This window comes from Nanorana parkeri, unplaced genomic scaffold (assembly GCF_000935625.1).
Source record: "Nanorana parkeri isolate BGI_ZX_2015 unplaced genomic scaffold, ASM93562v1 scaffold1097, whole genome shotgun sequence".
Taxonomy (NCBI): Eukaryota; Metazoa; Chordata; class Amphibia; order Anura; family Dicroglossidae; genus Nanorana; species Nanorana parkeri.
The window spans coordinates 371,263-386,454 of record NW_017307365.1 but is presented as its reverse complement, the minus strand read 5'-3'; the positions used below and the strand labels follow the sequence as shown (position 1 = coordinate 386,454).

Here is a 15,192-nt window from a genome sequence, read left to right as displayed (position 1 = left end):
GAAAATAACGGACATGGGGGGGGGGGGGGCGTGGAAACATCAGAATTGAGCATCATCATCATTTGTATGCAGGCAAAATTCTGCAACTACAACCCACAAACAGGGGAAAGGGATTTACAGATGCTAAACGAGGCAAGTCTACATGAGGTCTAAACTGCGTTGTCAAATTATGAAAGAAAAACCATAAAATATGCCTCTTTTCGGAATTGCTGGGATAAATGGTTAACTAAACCTTACTGTTTGTTGTGATTCACTCAGTTCTGTTTGCATATTGTACCCGACTTTCACCCTTTCCCCTTCTCATCCTTCTTCCCTCTCTCCCCCCCCCATCCCTCTCTGCCTTTTCTATCCTCCCTGAGGTGCTCACATTACCTCACTAGATCAGTCCTTACTGTTTACACTGATCCCTGTACCTCTAGTGGTTGCACTGTATCCTGTTTGATACTTGTAACGATTTCCTCTGATGATACTTATCTGTGCCTTATTTGTTTGAGTACCTGTTATGTCTAAAATACTCAAAAATTATTGAAATAAAAAAATATGAAAGAGGTTAAATGACGCAAAACAAACATAATACAATTTTTGTACTTCTAAAATTATTTCTTGGAGTCTATTGAGGGACACGGGAATTCAGAAACAAGTTATACTGCCACCTTTAGGAGGTTGGGACACTGGCAAAACAGAAAATTTGTTAGCCAGCCCCCCTATATAGCCCTCCTTTATCCAGCATGCCTCAGTTTTGTGGGAAAGCATTACAGATGGCAAGCAAAATACACAGAGGGAAGGGACATATGTCTCTCAATGGACTCCAAGAAAAAGATTTTTACAGTAAGGGACAAAGGAATTCAGGAATAGTCAGGACATCTAAAAGCAGTTCAACTGAGGGGTGGGCAACAGCCACTGACAAGTTCAAGGAGGGACTAGGAACAATCTGCAACTCAGGGCTACTAGAAGAACCAATGCCCCATCTGAACCAGATGGTGTAGTCCCCTCCAAGAAAGGGGAATTTGCCAACAATTGGAAGGCCACAGAGGATCAATCTGATGCTCAATACCAGGACAGAAGGGATCACTGCTAAGGGGAATGACTCAAAAAAAGAGCCTGCACCAGCGAGAGGCTGTGGACAAAAACTCACCAATTTAGGCAAAATAAACCAACAACTTGGTATGACAAACACACAGAACAGGTCTCCAGAGACAAAAATTAAAAAGAGGGCCATTAGAGAACACCAATGGTCTATAAACAAAAGGCCCAGGTCTAATACTAAACCCTTGAGATACAGAGAATGAAAGTTCCGTGACAAGTGAGGTTGCCTGGTCAGACAACCAAAATCTAAATGAGATAGCCAAGGAAAATGAGATCCTCACAACGTCATACCCCATAAGGATAGCCAAAAGACCCCTGAGACTGGTATCCCCTAGAAGGGTAGGCAGGGATGAAAGTAAACCATACCTCCTAACTGGTGCATAGGAACACCAGAAGGATGAAAAAGACCCATGCACTTTAACACCCTGAAGTGTTTCTGAAGTCTAACAGAGGAACTCTGAAGGGTCTGCCTAATATTGATCCAGAACATGGTACTAAGAATCGTCAAACCCACTCTGGTCCAACAAAGCATCCATAGTCATTGAGGGAGAGAGGGGCAGGAACCTTTGCTAAACAGATAAGAACATTCATCTGATTTAAGACAGGACTGGGAAAAGGGATCTGAGGGAACATCTTTAAGAGGATGGTAAACCACCATGTAAAGACCTATCTCCAGGTGATAGGTGTAGACTTTAGAGGATTTTAGGGCTGCAGCTAACAATTTTTTCAAAATCGATCAGTTAGCCTATTATGTTCGATTTATCGGATTAAAAAAAAAAGGCTCCAGTGATGGACTACTAGTTTATATTGAGATTGTAGTCCATCACAGGAGCAAGCTTGGAGCAGTGGAAGTAAAAAAAAAAAAAAACCCAAGTGTGGTGTGCAATATAGTAAAATGGAAAGTGTAAAATTATGCAGCGCAATGCAGAATGGCACCGGTTATAGAGGACTACAAATCCCAACAATAATACATTATACAGCGTGATGCAGAATACCAGCAGCTATAGAGGAATACAACAAATCCCAGCAATACATTATAAAGCGCAATGAAGGATACCAGCAGCTATAGAGGAATACAACAAATCCCAGCAAATTAGATCAGGATGAAGGGGGGAGCAGAGCTTAGTGTGAGCAATGACAGGAAAGCTGCACTCACAGCCATCCTGTCACAGAAGAACGAGCACAGCGCTGTGCTAGAACTCCTGTGTTGGAGGTGACAGGGTCAATAGAGAGAACCAAAGAGAGCTTGTTAGCTCCTGTGTGATAACTTTATTGCTAAGTGAAAAACAAAATTCTCAAAAAATAATAAAATAAATAAAAATTTAAAATATAAATACATACAAATGTCAAAAAATAACAATTAAAAATGGAAATAGATAAAAATGTAAAAAATAAAAAAGGCGATAAAGTCAAAAAGAATAAAAATTAAAAATTTTACAAAGTAAAAAAATAAAATAAAACCAACCCTGCTGCCTCTACCATCTGCATGCGAATAAACGCATGCATAGGCCATTGTGTGTGTGACCATGCGGCAACTGTGCATGAAACCGTGCGGATGGCCGGGTGGTCACGGAATCGCACACTACCGTAATACTGCACCCGTGCAATCACGTAAAATCGCGGTTGAAATCACAGCGCAGTGCGTGTGTCGTGAAAAAAGGTATACACGGATGTAACCTAATTGAAATCAATGGGGCCGCATGGCAAACACTGTATGCAACCGCACATGATCGCCCAAGTCTGCACCAGCCCTAAAAGGGTAAATCCACTTTCCCAAATAATTTGGAAAAATGGGATTACCCGCACAAATCTGGCCCCCTCTCCCTCCCACTATACTTGCCTTTCGGCGAACGGTCATTAACGTTCGCCAGTATGGGTGTACTATCTGTACCTGTGCCATGTATTCTGAATTTCGATCTCAAATTGCAAGCACTCGTTGGTCAGCGCGATCACCGGATGGCGCTGACCAATGAGAAGCTCTTCTAAGCACTGCTAAATACGGTTTTGGGTAAAAAATTAAAAATTTTTATCAGGACAAGTAGATTGTCATGGCGGACAAGTAGTTCCGGGCCTCGGCTTTATTCCTTGGACAGGTAGTTTTTTTAAAAAAAATTCAGACCCCTGCAGAGCATATAGAATTATCCTGAAAAAAGAAGTGCAGTTCCATGCAGGGAACAACTCCCGAAGGCATTTTCCCACTAGAACACGAATATCAGGTTTACAGGGTGCAAGGAACCATGAAGACCTGGGAAGATGCACTGCAATGTGCAGTAGCAGGAAAAAAATTTTATCAGGGGCAGCTGAGGGAGATGCCATACACAAGGGGTTAACCTGTCTGTTAAAAGGATGTCTTGAACCCAAATGCTGGAGTGGCAAAATACCCAATGAGCCATCTGGATGTACAAAACGTCTCCCACTTCTAGAAGTGGGGGCTTACTTTCATGCAGAAGGCTGATCAGTGGGGTCAGCTGACTTCCAAATGAAAGTGCTACAGGCTGTGTGGAAATTAAGCTCCAAGGTTCTAAACCTGCTGCCGAAGTAGATTAAAGGAGAAGGGTGAGCCTTACACAATTAGTGAGTCTTCAGAGACAAGGTCCCACCTGGGGCTGTGCCACAACTCTCGACCTAATAAGCATACGGCCAACACCACACAAAAGTCTGCAAATCGCCACAATGCAGAGTCCAGTGCAAAGAACCTAAGAATTTTGATTGCAGTAACTGAAGAAAAATTACACACAGCAAGGACAGCTAGCAGAGCTGAAAAAAAAGGCATCCAACCTTCTATGGCACTAGCAAAAACAATGCATAGTTACATAGTTAGTCCCTGGCGTTCAGCCTATAGGGATATGAAGAAAAAAAAAAAGCCTAAACAGAACGCTATGCCCACAATTACCCACTGTTGATCCAGAGGAAGGCAAAAAAAAGCATGGTTCAATTTGCTCCAACAGGTAAAAAAAATTCCTTCCTGATCCCATAAGACAATCGGATATTCCCTGAATCAACAATCTCTGATGCTTAATATACCTATAAGAAGTCAATAACTAGTAATATTGTGTGCATTTAGGAATACAATTAACTGAGCTAGCAAGAACGAGCTCCTGGGGGAGTCTATTCCACATTTTCACAGCTCTGTGGAGAATCCTTTCCTTATGCAAAGGTTAAACCTCTTTTCCTCCAGGCGCAGAGTGCCCCCTTGTCCTTTGCAGTGACCTTAAAGTGAATAATTTGGCACCAAGCTCACTATATGGACCATTTATGTATTTATACATGGTGATCATGTCCCCCCCTTAATCGCCTCTTCTCCAGAGAGAACAAATTTAGGTCAGTTAATCTTTCCTCATAGCGGAGTTCTCCCATGCCTATTATGAGTTTAGTTGCCCTTCTCTGCACTTTCTCCAGTTCCACAACATCCTTTTTGTGAACTGGTGCCCAAAACTCAACTGCATATTCCAGATGAGGTCTAACTAATGCTTGGTACAGGGGCAGGATCATGTCTCTATCTCTGGAGTCTATACCCTTTTAATACAAGAAAGTATTTTGCTTGCTTTAGAAACTGCTGCTTGACATTGAATGCTATTATTGAGTCTATGGGTCTACCAGTACACCCAGATCGTCCTCCATCATTGACTCCCCTAATGCATGCTGGAGGGGTTTTACAGGGGCTGGCTTACAACCTTTCCATTTGCCAGTGTCCTATCCACCTGACCTTGGTAAAAAACTGAGGCAGGTTGGGAGGGCCAATATAGGGCTGTCTTACGCTTAAATTGATATCCCCATGTCCAATCATCTAAAAAAGGTAGCTGAATAACCCATCCATTGAAGCATTAAATTCCGGTGTCCTGCGGTGTACGATCTAGAAAAGGATTTTTACTCCATTTATTGAAGGACACAGAGATCTTGAAGTTATTTGGACATTCCAAAGTACTGTCTACCGAGGTGTGAGAAGAGCTTTACAACTCCCCTAAGGCAGTAATAGTAGATCGCCTGTAAGACTCGCGAGCTGGAATGGGATGTGGAATGAGGGGTCCTTTGACTAAGTCATTTGCAAGGGCCATTTCCAACAGGATAACATCTCTAGGGAGCTTACAGAACATACCATATTTACTAACGGGAGCAATGGCAGTGAGGTACCCCAAAAAGCATGAACTACATCTAGGCCAGGAAAAGTAACATACTTCCTAAAGCACTAGAGTTGAACGCTGAGAGACAAATGCCATGAGGTAGAAACCAAAACCCATTCACAAGGAAAGATGCTCTGGGTCTCAATACCAATACATCCCTGTGTATGACCTGAAAAACATTTTTACAGGACAAGGTCGCCATCTCAGAAAACACACCACGCACAGGTGATGGTAGTAAAGTTGGAGAAGGGAATAAGCCTGAGGTTCAAAAGGTGGCTGAAGTGTAGACAGAACCAACTACTAATCAAACAGTCGCAGGAGGTAGTACAGGGGGAGCCAGATAAAGAACAGCCTGTACAAAGTCTTAAACAGGAAGACTAGTAGTCTGTGGAATAAAAGAGCATGCGTCATCCAAATGCGGTAGTAGACCATGCAGGAATTAGCCTTCTTAGCTATTAAAGTGAAGGTGAGCAGTGTCCATAGGGAGTGATAAAAAGCGGAACACATGGTTTAATGCACTTTATTTACTAAGTTGCTGGCAACCGGGATTGCCAGTACCCTGAAAGCACTGTGGCACGGAGATCCCAATAACAGGTGAATATGAGGTGGCGTGTGGTAGTGTCAGAGCTGACATGGACTCAAGAAGATAACATGAAATAAATGTGTACAGAAAATTCTCAGACTTGTGCCAAACATTATTAATAGCCAAACAGGTGTTTATTATATCAAAGACAGTTGCCATCCAATCACTTTCGTGAGAAGGATATGATTGTGTTCTTTGGTCCAATCGTGGGTTCATCATATGAGTGAATGGGAGCAACTAGGATGAAGATGGATAGGCCAGAGACACTGAGGAAGGGCTATCAGAATAAAGACAGCTGGAGGAGAGAAGACCCATTACATGAAACCATAGAGTCCAGAAAATCCACATTCCCTTGGATTGGTAATATACATGCACCTGGTTGACTAGTTATTATATATGCACCTGGTTGACTAGTTATTATCTGTTCAGTTTATGGGTTATATTTTGTTAGTTTGGATGTATTGATGTTTGTTAATTATGTCTTCTTTGGTGTAGGGACTGTGTTGGTGTTATTGTATTACTCTTGGATAGATGATTAATTGGCAACGAAGAATTGTTTTTGTCATCATTGTAAACTTTTCTTATTATTATTATACAGGATTCATATAGCACCAACAGTTTGCGCAGCGCTTTACAAAACTGAGGGAGACAATGCAGTTAAACAATACAATTTCAGTACAAGAGGTAAGATGGCCCTTCTCGTTAGGGCTTACAATCTAGTAGGAGGGGCAAGTGGCAAGTCATACAAAAGGTAATGGCGGTTTGGGATGATTTAATGGAAGAACTGAAAGGACGGTTACATCAAGGTGGTAATAGGCCTCCCTAAAGAGATGAGTGTTCAAGGATCTCCTGAAGGTGGACAGAGTAGGAGATAAGCAGGCAAAACACGTAGAAGGTTGGATCCACTGCACATCAATACATGATTTGAAGATATTATTTAAACGATATATAGTTGTTAGACATGTGCACCAGCAAAAAATTTGTTTCGTTTTGATTCAGATTTTGAGTTGTTTTTCGGAATTCTGGTCCGAAAGTCAATTCGTTTCGGAATTCGGACGAAATTCGTTGGCGGTAATCTGTACAAATTTTCGTTTCAATTTCGTTTTCATTTGTTCTAGGGCTGCAACAACTAATCGACTAAATCGATTATAATCTCAAAAGCAAGTTCCTACCAAGTTCAAGGGAATTATTTTATATAGAAAAATGCATCTTATTTGTGTATCACTCGCCTGTAGACCTTCAATTCATCTTTCAATTTGTGCTGACACTGTCCTTCCTTCTGGAGGGTGGCTACTTTTGTTCACCATGGTCCGTGTGTGTTGTAAAGTAGCCGCCACCACTCCAAGCTCTCTCTCGTGATGGACTACAATCTTACCTTTAGTTTACTAACTTGTATTAAGATTGTAGTCCATCACCGGAGTGAGCTTGGACCAGTGGCTACTTTACAACACATACAGGGATCATGGGGAACAAAAGTAGCCACCCTCCAGAAGGAAGGACAGTGTGAGCATTAAATCAGATATGATTTGAGACTCTACAGCTGAGTAATACACAAATAAGATACATTTTTGTGAATAGATGGGGTACTTAAATGTATTTTTAAGTTTAAACTACTGTGCTAAGTGTCACTTTAAGCCTAAGATATTTTTCTGTGTTCATAGATTTTAATTAATGGGAGTTGGACACAACCAGCAAGCCAGCCCCAATAATAATAATAATATACTCTAAGGGCAGTTTTTTTTTCCAATGGCTATAACACATATGCTGGGTGTTTTATTTCTTTTATAGCCACAGTTTACATTAAATCAGTGGTTCTCAACCTGTGTGACCTCAGGACCCATATTTGTCCTTGGTCATTAAATTGCGACCCAAGTTGCACTGCAATAGAACGCTCGGCATTAGGGTACCACGCGTTCCGGTGCGGGGATGTACGAACTGTGGGTTCAAATGAATGGCAACACAACTCCCACGCCAGAATGCACAGTAGGTGCGATTGCATGGTACTATGCAATTAACGCACTGTACTAGTGTGAACGGGCCCTCAAAAACACTGACAGACACAAACAACCACAGACAAAATCTCTCACACTCTCACACACACACACACACACACACACACACACTTCAAAAATGTTTTCATTTATTTTTTTAAGGTCCACCCAGTCTCCCTACCTAAACTGGAGTAGATCCTCAGCCTGGTGTGTGTCCATTGCTGGGCTGGTGTGCTGGAGCTCCATCCATATGTGCATTGCTTGTATAGCTGCCTTGCGTGCCCTGTAGAGGTGCCGGGAGCCAGAATGTGACATCACTCAGGTCCAGGCTCCTCTACAGGACACGTGAGGGAGCTGTAAGCTATGCACATATGGATGGAGTTCTCTCCCAGCCATAGCCCCACCCCACCTCAAGCTGATGCTCAGCATCGAGCAGCATATTTTGAATGGCTGCTTGGCACGGGAACTGACAGTGCTGCACTAGGGGGAGGCTGAGGAGCCTCTCACCTAGAAAAGTGGAAGTCTTACGGGGACCCACTTAAAATGGGGTCACGACCCACCAGTTGAGAACCAAGGCATTAAATGAAAGAGCAATCTGCGTAGGACTAGGATGGGAGAGAGGTCTTTCAGTGGCCAAGTCAGAACAAAGGAGAGAATTACTAAACTGTACATCTGAATTCAGAAGCTCCAAGTGCTTAGAAGTAATTTTTTACAGACTTGGGTATGAGTAAGCTCCTTGTGGTGTACGCTTTTTTTTAGTTTTCGGTTAGTTTAACAGTTTAGGCTGACCGATTTACGTTTATCCGGGGATAGCACATATATTTACCACAGTTTAATATTTACTTTAAAGCTACCCAAACCATTCATGGAGGAATCTCTGTATACTATAAATTAAATACACAAGATATGCACAGTTGTGCAGTGTTCTACTGCCAAGTAATGCCAGACAGTCCTATTTAAAAGTAACTGAAGGCACAAAAACAGGATTTTTTTTTCCAGAATACATGTACAAGCAATTACTCCATCTGCAACTCAAGTACCACACTGAGGAGGTGCAAATGTTTTAAGTTGACACACTTGAGACTGCATGAACAAAAAGAAAGTTTTCCCTACAACAAATGTTTTCCCTCTCAGTATTCATACATTACATGGACTTGAATATTTCAAGGAAACACACACATGAATGAAATACTGGGACTGTACAATTTCTCTTACTAACATCAAAAAGTTTAAGAACTATGCTAAAAGGTTGCATATATCATTATTGGAAATAAACCTCTCAAGCCAGAGCTGAACATGAAACGTCACACCCAATTTTTAAAACCATTGCACAGGTAAGGAGACTTATGAAAAACTTAATGTAAAACATACCCAAATAAACCCCTTCAATATCAGGAAAAAAATAATTATGATGCATTAAATAAAAAATAGCAGAGGCCATGGCTGACCTGGAAATGTTAGTTTTCTGTCTTTAATGCGGTCTCTATTTGTCACTAAATTTTGGGGTTTAATAAGGAGTTGCGCTAATATTGCACAACATAAAAATTTTCAACTACCACCATTTTATTCTATAGGGTCTTGGCATTCAGAAAATATATAATGTTGGGGGGTGTTGCGTCATTTTCAGGCCTAAAATGTGGACAGTGGTTCACCACAGACATACAATATAGAAAGGGCTTGTACATTTTCTTTGACTTTATCAGCATGCTTGTGTTAAAGTTGCCCATGCACGTTTAGTTTTTTCCCATTCAGCCTGCGAGAGAAACTCAGGGACACAAGAAGTTAGATTCATTAAATACTGGAACGTCTAAAGCAGTCCAAAGGGGTGCGTTAAAGGGCAAACAACTAACAGACCTGTAAACAAAAACACCCAAAACAGGGAACTAGAACAGAATATGTATCAAAAAAGGCCATCTGAAGGACTTTTAACCCAAAACTCGCATCCACAGAGGCCTGAACGTCCACCTGGTAGAACTGGACTAAAGTGTGAACTGAGGACTAGGGGCAAACCTTACAGATTTGAGATACGGAAGTCTGATGCTGAAAGGCCCAAAAAGCACTAACACCTAGTAGAGTGTGACATCACCAGAAAGAAGGGGGGGCTGAGTGGCAGTCCTAGGAATCCACCTAGCAATAGTGAAGGGAGAATCCAATTGTGCTACACAGGAACTCTCTAATATAACAAACGGTGTCTGAATGAAGGCCGCCATGAAGGGGTAAAACCCTAACAGCCCAAACCATATCGAGAAAGTGGAGAGAAAATTCTTTAGGATGCTTTGATGCAGGACATGTCCTGGTTAAGGCGAAAGGCAGAGACCAAGGAGAAAGGAGGCCTTAGACCTCAGAACAACCTTCTTTTCGATGACCGAAAAAGGACTCCTTGCATGCTATGGCCACCATATCAGAAACACGCCTAGCAGAAGTGATGGTGACTTATGGAGTAAGTAGGGTCAAAGGCATATCTCTGAGACGTTAAAAGGGTGGCTTCTGAAGGGCCAGCAGAACAAGTCTGAAGTCCCCACAAAGGCACTAGAACACCTACAGGGGGAACAATAAGGGTGACCCCCCTCCCCCCGGACTGGTGTCCCCAGTGCAGTGATCCATACACTAGAATTGGCAGGCTCGCAGTCTGGAATAATCATAATGCTCTCAAATGGTGAGTGCTCACTGGTCAACAAGGTCACAAGACTGCACTGAACAATGCAATACTCTGCAGAGGAGGAGACCAGGTCCCAGAAGTAAGAAGTGCTTGTTACTGGTCATTCCGATCATGTGACAGTGGATCACCCGATAATGCACTATTGTGCCTTGTGGTGCAGTTACAAAAAAATAGTGCATACAATAGTGCATTAACACAGTTTTCACACTACAAGCAGCTGGAGAGGTTAGGGATGGCTTGTTTCAAAGCTTTTATACCGCTAAGAAGGGTATTTAAATACCTGTAATCTTCATTGCATGGGCAAACTTCAAAATTATCCATATAAGCCATTTCAGTTTACTGCTAGTTAGCACAATATGGTGCTAACTAGCAGTAAACTGAATATAAGTGATAGCCAGAACATTTAAAAGTGATTGATAGCCAATGCATTTTAAAAGTATAAATCCAACAGCACAACTGTAAGTTGCAAAGCCAATAAACCTACCGTCTCCAGCTGGTATCAGGAGGAGGCGACAAATATACCGATCCATATGGGCAGCTGTCTACGTGACACACAAGTTAAGGGATAACATGCTTATACACTTAGTGATATGCAACAATTATTTGTATAACACAGGACACAGAGAGTTACTAATTGAACAGTTTTGCATATGACATAATTCTACTATGACAGGTCAGTAAAAACTGAATCTGGTAATGAAGTTTATAAGGGCTAAATATCGGAAGAGTAATAACGGACATTATAAAAATGTAAATCTAGATTCATACCTCTGGTTGTGGTGATGGCTTTCCTAATTTTGTGTTTAGGTGAAAAAAAGAGGCGATTTGATGTTGACAATATATCAAACTACATGTAAATATTTAGAGAGTTTTTTTTCCAGCCCTGGTTGGATTTTTGGTCCAACTTGGCGACTATATTTTAAACCAGTAATTCCTCAAGCTGTTGCATCGGAAAGGGAACCTATAACAGATATAGACAGACCGATAAGGATATAGATAAACCTCCTTTCTTAATCGTACATCACAGGACAGAGGGCATTACATTTCGAACAGATGGGTTATGCAGCTACCTTCAGGCGATTGGACACTGGCAAATCAAATATATTAGGACAGACCTGTATAACCACTCCCACTTAGTTTTGTAGCAAGCAGTACAAGAGAGGATCACAGAAACACAGAGGGGAGGGTCCTGTGTCCAGCGACGCATACCAACAATTGACTTGTGGATAAAAGCTGCAGCAGAGAGGTACATTTTAACAGCCCAGAATCAAGCCCAAAAATAGTGAAATAATCATCTTTATGTTTGGGTGCAGGACACAAAGATGGTAAAACAATATCCTGGTTATGGTGGAAGGCAGAGACCACCATAGGTCTTCGTAATTGTGCGATAGTACTGAGACCAGGCCGTCAGCTCAGGAAAAAGGGATAGTGATGAAGAAGGCAACCTTGCGATTGGGTAGGGACAGAGGAATGTATCTGAGGGGTTCAAATGGTGTCTTCTGCAGAGCCAACAAAACGGTTAAAGACCCACCGAGTTACTGGAGTTTGCACAAAGAGGACAATGCGAGCAACCCAATACACAAAAGGACTTAACTAGAGACAGAGGAAAGCGGTCCCAGAAAGAAATCGCAAAGGCAGAAATATGCCTGGAAGACAGAGACCAGATTATGGAGACAGCACAACTGTATCCTCATGGACTACTTGAAAGGGATCTTTGCATGTCAAGGACAACAATTTAGAAACATGCTTAGCAGTGATGGTAACAAGGAAATCCAACTTGGGAGTAAGGGCATAGGGATATCTCTGAGTGGTTCAAAGGGACGCCTCTGAAGGGTCAACAAAACCAGAGAGTGACGTGCCAAGGGAGTCACCAGAGCATGTACAGAAGGAACAATGAGCGACTCCCTGCAAAAAACCTTCACTAGGGAGTTAAAGGCAAGAATCACCAAGAAATAAATTTAGCTCTTAATAGTGGTCAAAGCCAAATACTGGTCTAGGGTTGTGTTAGACATCCACCACACAAGGGAAAGCTTTGTCTTGTTGGGCAGGGGAACTGTTTTGAAAGAGGCCACTATAAAGCCCAGCACCATCATGCAAAAGCGAGCATCCAGGCGACCCTTTGACCATGAGATCTAAGTGGAGAGAAGGGATCTTTTGCAGAGGTAGGTAATCCCTGTATAGGCAGTTGTCCAAGACTAGGCCCAAGTACTCCAAAAGATAGGAAGGTTCCAGCAATTAGGAGATTCAGGAGCCATCCAAAGCTCTGCAGGGTTTGTATCATCCAATGATTTTGGAAAGCAAGGTTTGTGCTGACTATTTTGAGAAAAGGGTCCTTTAAGTACCCCATAAATAGGATTCCTCGAGACTAAAGCCGGGGCAGCATTTTGGTGAAAACCTATGATGCAGTGGACAGGTGAAATGGAAGGGCAACACAATGATAGTGCTGTGTGCAGACAGCAAAGCGCAGGTAGCGTTGATGGGCAGGAAAAATGGAGATGTGCAATTATGCATCCTTGCCAGAAAGTCCCCCAGATGAAGGGAATCGATGGCAGAGCAAGTATATTAAATCTGCAAAGATTGGACTTGCAGAAATCCATTAAGCAACTTGAGTTGGAGAATAGGTGGAGAACCTCCCCCCTGTACTCTGGGAACATTTAACAGGTTTGGTAAAACCCCTGGAACTTTTCTGCCTTGAGTACAAGGACTATGATCTTCTCAATGCCCTAGGTCAGCCCCTTGCTCAGGAGATCCTCCCATCTTTGGGGTGATCTTGATAAGTTTGGCAGCTGAAAAAGAGGAAGAGGCAAGGAGCAAAACTCCAGCACGTAAGCTTTGGTTACAACACTCTGGTCCCAGAAGGCCAAGAAGGCTTATAATTGTGCATCCTCTTGAGAAAGTGAGGGGACCCCTTCATAATCTTAAAGGCTTGCTCCAGCATTTCACAGGCTTATGATGAAATGGAGAGCCTGGCTTAGATTTTGATCCTGAGGCTTGGGAAGGACAAAAGAAACCCTTCTTGAAAGAGGGAGCAGATGGATAGGCCCCAGGGGCTCTGACTTCTTCCGATGTAAGAAGGTGCTCTTGCCCTGCCCCCCTTACTTCCTTGATGCAGGTATCCAAGGATTCACCTAACAGAAATTCCCCAGTAAAGGGTCTCAGGGTCCTAGCCATAGCCTTTGACTATGCAAATAACGTCTGTCACACTGCTATGGTAGCAACAGCAGGTTGCATAGCAGGGCCTGAAAGGGAAGGCCTTAACCCCTGCAGGACCAATATGTTACTCCCCCTTCCTTTCCAGGACATTAATCAGTTTTTAGTGCTGTGATAGTTTGACCATTACTAGGTCACGTACTGCACTCAAAATAATGTTAAATTTTCAGAGCTTTTTTGGGTGGTATTTATTAACCAATGGGTTATTGGAGTGAGAATAACTATTTCATCAAATAATCTTCAGTCAGCCACTAGTACTGGATGACATTGGTACTGGCTGTACAGGCACTGGAACTCCCTTTACAGGTACTGGCAGTACAAGCACTGGATGGCACCGGTACTCAGCATACAGGCAATGGTATTGGGTGGCACAGGTACTGCCTGGTGATCAGGAAGTAGCTCAAACTCTTTTCTCTCACAACAGATCAGTGTGTGACTGGAAAGGGAAACCAGGCTGCTGATCAGGGTGGGGAGTGAAGAGAGAAAAAGCAGAGCATAGGGCTAGCAGAAAATTGTGTCCCCAGAGGGAACAGAAATATCCGCAGAGCCATTAGCAGAGATGTTTCAGCCCAGTACTGTGGAGGTGAGGGATGCCTAGTGTCCCAGCACTGTAAACAATGGTAACCCGGAGCAGAGATGCAGAAGTGTGTAGCCAGCTCAGTAGTCATGCCAGGAGAGGAAATGGCAAACCTGCTGCAATCCAAATAGCTGCTAATAATTGTCACAGTGGCTGTGAGCAGAATTTAGTGAAACTTGCTAAAGAGTCTTCAGTAATAAGTGGAGAAATAAGATGTACTTCTCAGAAAATAGAAAGGGTGTCCATCACCTAAGGACACTAGCAAACAACTGAGGAAGGCTGGGAGTGGCAGATGTTACACAGGGCTGTCCTAACAGCGTTGATTTGCCAGTGCTCAATCATCTGAAGGTAGCTGCATAACCCATCCGTTCACCTTTTAATGCCCTCTGTCCTGTGATGTACGAGGTTTATCTATATCCTTATCGGTCTGTTATAGGCACCTTTTTCCGATGCAGCAGCTTGAGGAATTACAGGTTTAAAATATAGCCACCAAGTTGGACCAACAATCCAACCAGGGCTGGGAAAAAAAACAAAAAAAACTGCCAGGCTATTCACAAAATGGTGAAGAGTTAGGAGAAGGCAGGAGAAGTGAACAATCTAGGCCAAAATAGCTGATTGGGAAAAATTATCCTATTCAGCTCACTTTCCAGTTCAGCTATGTTGTCCTAGATCAGTGGTCTCAAAGCACCGGCCCGCGAGCCAGTACTATGTGGCCCGCAGCCCGCTCACAAGTCTTTTACACGGTCACGGACTGCGTACCAGACTTGCGGGAGCAGCGACACGGTCTGCATCTCTGTCGGATGCAGACCACATAGCTGCTTCTGTGCCGGCACTCGTCTTCTCGGCCGGCGTCTTCGCTAAACGCAGGCCGAAAGGATTGGTTAGATTAGTAATGTCTGCAGCAGGGGGGGGGGGGGGGGTTTTTTTATTGTTGTGGGGGGTGTTATTTTTTTTGTGGGGGGGGC

The 15,192-nt window shown here is 42.9% G+C and overlaps 1 protein-coding gene across 2 annotated transcripts in view; it reads right to left on the bottom strand.

Moving 5' to 3' along the window:
* Positions 1-15,192, bottom strand: part of CRTC1 (CREB regulated transcription coactivator 1) — a 134,543-nt gene that overhangs the window by 69,647 nt on the left and 49,704 nt on the right. For both annotated transcript variants that reach the window (XM_018567814.1, XM_018567815.1), the window contains exon 4: positions 10,925-10,986. In XM_018567814.1, the coding sequence (XP_018423316.1) occupies positions 10,925-10,986 (62 nt within the window). The remainder of the gene's footprint in view (positions 1-10,924; positions 10,987-15,192) is intronic.